General features: G+C 50.1%; 1 protein-coding gene across 1 annotated transcript in view; it reads left to right on the top strand.

Moving 5' to 3' along the window:
* Positions 1-3978: 3978 nt before the first annotated feature.
* The window catches only part of SSU72 (SSU72 homolog, RNA polymerase II CTD phosphatase), a 25364-nt gene continuing 22152 nt past the window's right edge, over positions 3979-7190 (top strand). The window contains exon 1 of the mRNA XM_007448926.1: positions 3979-4269. Within this exon, the coding sequence (XP_007448988.1) occupies positions 4091-4269 (179 nt within the window). The 5' untranslated portion in view covers positions 3979-4090. The remainder of the gene's footprint in view (positions 4270-7190) is intronic.

The raw sequence follows: 7190 nt of genomic DNA, 5'->3' as shown, positions 1-7190 counted from the left end.
AGAAATGAAAGAATACGTCCATACAAAGACTCATTCATGGGGACTTCCCTGGTGGCGCAGTGGTTAAGAATCCCCCTGCCAATGCAGGGGACACGGGTTCAAGCCCTGGTCCGGGAAGATCTCACATGCTGTGAAGCAACTAAGCGCGTACGCCACAGCTACTGAGCCTGCACTCTAGAGCCCGAGAGCCACAAGTACTGAGCCCGTGAGCCACAACTACTGAAGCCTGCATGCCTAGAGCCTGTGCTCCGCAAAAAAAGAAGCCACCGCAACGAGAAGGCTGCGCACAACGTAAAGTAGCCCCCACTCACCACAACTAGGGAAAGCCCACGCACAGCAAAGAAGACCCAACGCAGCCAAAAAAAAAAAAAAAAGACTCATTCATGCATGTTCACAGAAGCCTTATTTGTTAATAGCTAGAAGCTGGAAACAACCCAAATGTCTATCAACAGGTTAATGGATAAACAAAATGGGGTATATCCATATAATGGCATACTTCTCAGCAACAGAAATGAACTATTTATACATGCAACATTATGGGTGAATCTCAAAATGGTTATGCTGACAGAAACCAGACCCCCCCGACCCCCCCCGCAAAAAGTACTCTATGATTCCATTTATATAAAATTCTGAAAATTACAAAGGAATCTATACAGCAGGAAGCAGCTCAGTGGTCACCCGGTGAGATGGGGGGGTCAGGTGGGGGGAGTGCAGGAAGGAATTACAAAGGGGTATGAAGAAACTTTTGAAGGTGATAAATACTATCTTGTTGCTATTTTTTAAAATAAATTTAATTAATTAATTTATTTATTGGCTGCGTTGGGTCTTTGTTGCTGCGCGCGGGCTTTCTCTAGCTGCGGGGAGCGGGGGCTACTCTTCGTTGTGGTGCGCAGGCTTCTCATTGCGGTGGCTTCTCCTGTTGTGGAGCACGGGCTTTAGGCACCTGGGCTTCAGTAGTTATAGCGCGTGAGCTCAGTATAAGGAACGGCACCAAGAAACGGAAGAGAGCTTAAGCGAGCTTTATTAGGGAGCGCGCCCGGGCGAGGTTCGCTGGTCGGACAGAAAGGGTCCAGAGAAGTCGCGCCCGGGCGAGGGATTGGACAGAATTTATAGGGGAAAAAGGGAAAGGGGTGTGGTGAATCCGGGAGGGCGCAGGGTATTCCTTATTTGGTGGTCTCTTCGGGTATCGTGGGAATATCCGGTGCTGGTTGCATCAGTCTTGGGATAGTTAGTCCCGCCCCTCGAAAGGCGGGAAGGCTGGGCCGGGTGGAAAGTCCCCAGGTCAGTTCCCAGAACTGGGTGGTCCGGAAAGTCTCCAGGTCAGTTTCTGGAACTGGGTGGTCGGAAAGTTTCGGTCTGATGCATCCTGTGAGTCCGATTGCGTTCCCCTGCCTTGGGCCAGTTGGCCTTACAAGTAGCTGTGGCTCGCAGGCTCAGTAGTTGTAGCACATGGGCTTATTTGCTCTGAGGCATGAGGGATCTTCCCGGACCAGGGCTCGAACCCGTGTCCCCTGCACTGGCAGGCAGATTCTCAACCACTGCGCCACCGGGGAAGTTCCCAAGACTAGTTATATTTCAGCCTGGGGTTCCCACATCATGATGAAAGTAAAGTTCATCAGATGCTGGTAGCATAAGCACAGACAGTGCACAGAGGGCTCTGACACCCACCTGAGCACCTTCTCCTTCATGTACCTGCCCGACTAGTACTCAGTGAGTGCCTCTAGAGGAACATTTCTAAATGCACCGCACATAAGGCAACATAGCTATCTGGGCTGGAAGTGGAGGCCCTAGCCCTTTGGAGCTCAGAGTCTATGAATGCAGTGGGGCAGAGATGCACAGAATGCTAACAGTGTTCAGAACCATAAGAGTAAGTTGAGGGTGGTACTGGGAGCAGAGAAAGGCCAGCAGGAGAAGAGGAGGACGCAGGTAAGCTTTCTTGAGGCTGGTGACATCTATCTGAATCTCAGTGCCTGGACTACGACTTGAGGTATGGGGGTGGCGTACGCAGAGGTAAGAAAGGCATGGGACAGTTTCCAGCTGGTGCTCCCTTAAGTTCTAAACAAGAAGCAGGGAGAGGTGAGGTAGGAGAGCTCGGTATTGCACCGGTACCGTCAGACCATAATGTCTTTGAATTCAGGAGCACACTGGGGAAGCCATGGAGGGGGCCTTCCTTTCAAAATGTAAACAGCGCTATTATTTGTGGTGGGGGTAAGAGAAAATACATGTTCATCATAAAATACAAAGTTAAGGAATTCAAAAAAGTATAACGGGCATTCAAAGCACTGTTAACCCTACCACCCATAAATGCCCTCTTTCCGGGGCTTCCCTGGTGGCACAGTGGTTGAGGGTCTGCCTGCCAATGCAGGGGACACAGGTTCGAGCCCTGGTCCGGGAAGATCCCACATGCCGCGGAGGAACGAAGCCCGTGCGCCACAACTACTGAGCCTGTGCTCTAGAGCCCGTGCTCCACAACAAGAGAAGCCACCGCAATGAAAAGTAGCCCCCGCTCGCCAAAACTGGAGAAAGCCCGCAGTCCGTGTGCAGCAACGAAGACCCACACAGCCAAAAATAAATAAATAAAATTAATTAATTAAAATAAATAAAAATAAATGCCGTCTTTCCCACTGCCAAATTTCAGTGTATGTCTTCCTGGATTTATGTTCTGCATATATTCAAATACATACAGAGCAGGGTGCGGGGATGGGGGAAGATGCCCTCATTCTTCCTCATTCATCCCTCAAACCCCAGGTCCTTCCAAGTAAATGCTTCCTTGTTGCAGTCACGCACTGTCCCTCCCATACACCGTTGCCGAGGGTCCTTAAATATTCTGAGCGTCTGGTTCTCAGCTTTTTTCTCTGTGAAAACATCAGGAGTAATGGTAGGACATCAGTGAGGGTGGCCCCTCATTGCCCTGGCTTCTGAGTTTCTCCCTCTCCAACAGGAAGACTGTCTTCTGCCCTTGCCTGTGGTCACGCCTAGCCTATAGGTATTCAAAAAGCGGCCCCCTCCACACCCTGTTTCAAGTATCCTGCTCTACCACCGTTTGGCTCTGGTGACATTTCTTCCACTGGGATCTCCAATCCAGAGCACAGAGTACCTTTCCACTGCCGCCACCCCTTCATGTCCCTTCAAGTCTCATCATTTCTGGATCCACGGCGGAGAATCGCCATTCCCTTGCCCCCTCCCTTTGCTGCGCTCCCAGATCAAAACATCAGCTCATTGGCCACTCCAAGCGGCCGGACGTGGCTGGAGAACAACAAAACCGGGTTGATTAGTTTCACTGTCATATCATGACCCCAAACCTCACGCCCGCAGCGCCTCCAAACCAACCCAAGTATCTAAATCAATTTGCTCTCCCAACCCGAGAGGTTTCCTCACACCTCCTTACGCCTCCTCTCTAATCATCTCTTCAAATACTTTGACAACTTCACTTAAATGTCAAACTTCCCAGGGCTTTCAGAGGACAGCCACGCGCTGGCGTCTGCGCGAGCTTGGGGACGGGAGGCCGGTAAGAGGCCGTGGCAGTCGTTCCAGGAGGGGCGCGGGGGCTCGGCCTAGAGCGGTGGAGGCGCGCAAGGAGCGACACGGAGGATCTCGGGAACTGGCTGAGGGCGAGCGGAGAGCGGGCGAGGGAGGATCGCCGGCTCGGGCGGCAGGTGCGAAAGCAATCGGGGTGGACTGAGCGCGCCGATCGGTACCTGGAGACGCCGGGCACGACCAGTCACCTCCAACGCCCGCCCCAGAGGCCGCGGCGCCTCTCGCGTCACTCCAGACGACGGCGACGGCGCGCGTGACGTCACAGGAGCCGGCGCGACGCTTTGCGCGTCACTAGCGGCGACGGCGGCGGGGGCTTGTGACGTCAGGACGCCAACGCAGGGCGCCAGGAGGCTTCCGTGCCAAGCGCCGGCCTCGGCGCTCGCGCCCGAAGCAGCGGCGCGCTCGCTGGCCGGTCTGGCGCCCGGGGAGCTGGGCCTCCCACCGTCCGCGGTCCAGCTCTCTGGGCCGGCGCTGGGAAGCCGCTGGGACGCCGTACACACGCCAGCGCCGCGCGTCCTGACGCGCTACGTCGCCGGCGCCGCCGCTTCGCGTAATGACTTCCGGGCGCCGGGGCCGCCATCTTGCTCGCGCGGAAGCGGCGCGGCTGGGTGGGAGTCCCGAAGCGGGAGTCGCGGACCGTGCGGCCACCGCCATGCCGTCATCGCCGCTGCGGGTGGCGGTGGTGTGCTCGAGCAACCAGAACCGGAGCATGGAGGCGCACAACATCCTCAGGTAGTTGGGGCCTCCGCCCTGGCCCAGCGCGCCCCGCGGACGCCGGCCGACCGGCCGTCCCTCCGGCCGACCGGCCCGTGCTGGGCGGTTCCGGCTCCCGGCCCGTGCTGTGTGGCGGCGGCCGCGGTTCCCGGCCCCGGTTCTCCCTGACCCGTGCTGGGCGGCCCAGGTTCCCAGGCGGGCGGTGCGCGGCGGCCCCCGAAGGACGGCCGAGAGGCCTCGCCGCCTCCAGGCTCGTTGGCTACAGGGCCGAGCGCAGCGAGGAATCGACAAAACTCGGTCCGCCGCGCGGTCCCCCACGTGTGCTTAGCGTCGCGAAAAATTCACATTCTGAGCCGAAATGTTTCCGGGTCGCTGAAACCTCAAAGCTGCTAGTAAACCTGAGAGGCTGATGCTGTTCGCGTCCACTTCGTATGCACGTCTGTGTATTTGAAAATCATGGCCTCTGTAAAATGCTCAGCAGTGAGGCGGTAAGTTGCAAGACGAAGGTTAGGGTCCACAAGAGGATAGGCCGGTTGTGTCCAGGGCGTGTCGCCTTTTTATCAAATATGGAAAACTTGCGCGACAGGATCTCAGGATAGAACGAGTCGTAAAAACACGGAAATGGCCTATTTTAATTTCATGCATTTGTGTATTTGCTTCCATCTACATTTTTCAAGTCTCATGCAAAAAAATCCTTTCTCCTCCCTTAGAAAATCTCCAGTCGATAATTTCTGAACCACACGTGAGTTTGGTTTCACGTTTCAGTGCTAACTCCCCTTTTGTGACGCCGGTGTTGTATATGTTTAATAAAATTTTATTCCCGTTTGATAAATTTTTTTTCGTTCAGAATCACTTTACAGAGTGTGAAATTGACCCCTTGCATTACAATTAAAGTTTGGTATACATTGTCAACTTTGATAGTAAAAGTTGAAACTGCCTTTTCTGAAGTTTCCTTATGTAGACATTACTGGACAACCATGCCTCGCTGCTTCTCCTACTATGGCAGTCAGCTTTGACTCTCCTGGGGAAATCAGAATTCTCCCTCGCCCCTCGTTTTTAATGAAGCTGGACGCACCAGGTGTCCACGATCTGCTAGTTATGAGTTTAATTCTTCCTAACATCTACCACACTGTCTGCAGTATTCAGTTAATATTGTTTTTTGGTCTAGTGTGATATGCTTGGAACCTAACAAACCAATGTGGAGTTCGTTTCTAAACTACAATTTTTTAAACTGCAAAGTTGTTTTAAAATTGGAAAAGTGCAAGAATTACAGTGTGCTGGATCTGATCCCCAAACTGCATTTATCTGTTCAGAGTCACTAAAAGTGGTAACTTTAAGATTGTAAGGTTCACGCTCCAGGAAAATTATTCAAGGAAAATAAAATTTAATGTCTTTAATTAGAATAACAAGTGATCTGGAGACCACCTCATTCTGCTGGTTCTGGCTAGTGATCCTTTATTTAAGCTCTTCTCTATCTGCATAACAAAGTTGGGGTGAAATCTTACAAAAGGAAATGTTTTTAAATTTCCTGTAGCAACTTTGTTAGTAAATCAGTTCCAAAGTCTTGCCTATCTGATAGCCCTGAGACAGTCAGCAGCAAGATTTAAGCCCTTGCTTAGTTCAAAGTAACTGGCACAGCCTTGGGTCTCCTGCGGAAATGAGGGTGCAGAAGAGCCCCCAAATAATCACCAAGTAGGAATGCTTGTGTACTTTTACCCATTTTACTGTTTTTCAAATTTACTCATGAGAAGAGTAGATTCAGAATGAGGGCAAAAGGAGGTAAGTTTAGGGTAACATACATTATTTGTATCATGAATGTGAAGTTATTTTAGACGTGAATCTTTAATTTCTAAAATGCTTATATTTGGGGGGTGTTTTCCTTTGTTAACATGATAGTATTTGCTTGTTGCAAAAAATCCTCGCTGTAGAAAATATAGAAGATGAAGAAGATAAGGACCACGGTACCATTTTGGGGTGTACACCCTTCTTTCTGGATGTTCTTGCGGACATCCGGACGCACACTGAAGGGAGGCCAGAGCACTGTTAGGTAATCTCTCCACAGAATGTGAACATAGTTTGATTTCAATATTCATTTCTGCTTTTATTTTTATACATTGGATTTGAACATATCTATTCATGTTGAGTAATAGTGGTTACAAAACCATGAGCCAGTACTCAGAGCAATCCTGTGCAGCAGTCACTTTGGTAACCACTCCCCGTAACAGGTGGTTGGTTTTCAGTTTTATAATGTCCACATTCTTGTGCCATTTTAAGTATCTTTGTACACTTTTCTAGTTATTTCCTTGGCATAAATTGCTGAGTCAGAAAGTAGGCATATTTTACATTTTCATACATTCTGCCAAACTGCCTTCCAGAAAAGTACCTGTTTATAGAATTCCCATTTCCTCACAATATGGGCATTATTATATCTTTTCATGCTGCTGGGGCAAAAGTATCTCGCCCTTTAGTTTTAAAATTGCTATTGAGATTGAACAACTTTTTTTGTCGTTTTCACTTTTGAAAATTATTTATGGCTTTATCTCTTTTGATAACTTGCAGGGTTTAAAAGCATGTTTAAGAAATTTATATGATGTTTTTTGTTACAACTAGTAGAGCTTATAAAAGATTTAGAGACTTAGGCCTTGAAGATGATAGTGAAAAGCATTTAAAAATGGTACGATTAAATAAATAAATAAATAAATAAAAATTTTTAAATGGTACGATAGGGCTTCCCTGGTGGTGCAGTGGTTGAGAGTCCATCTGCTGATGCAGGGGACACGGGTTCATGCCCCAGTCCGGGAAGATCCCACATGCCGCAGAGCGGCTAGGCCTGTGAGCCATGGCCGCTGAGCCTGCGCGTTCAGAGCCTGTGCTCCGCTTCTGGAGAGACCACAACAGTGAGAGGCCCGCATACCGCAAAAAAAAAAAAAAAAAAAAAA

The sequence above is a fragment of the Lipotes vexillifer genome, unplaced genomic scaffold, assembly GCF_000442215.2.
Source record: "Lipotes vexillifer unplaced genomic scaffold, Lipotes_vexillifer_v1.1 scaffold835, whole genome shotgun sequence".
Classification (NCBI taxonomy): Eukaryota; Metazoa; Chordata; class Mammalia; order Artiodactyla; family Lipotidae; genus Lipotes; species Lipotes vexillifer.
This window is presented reverse-complemented; position numbering and strand designations above follow the sequence as displayed.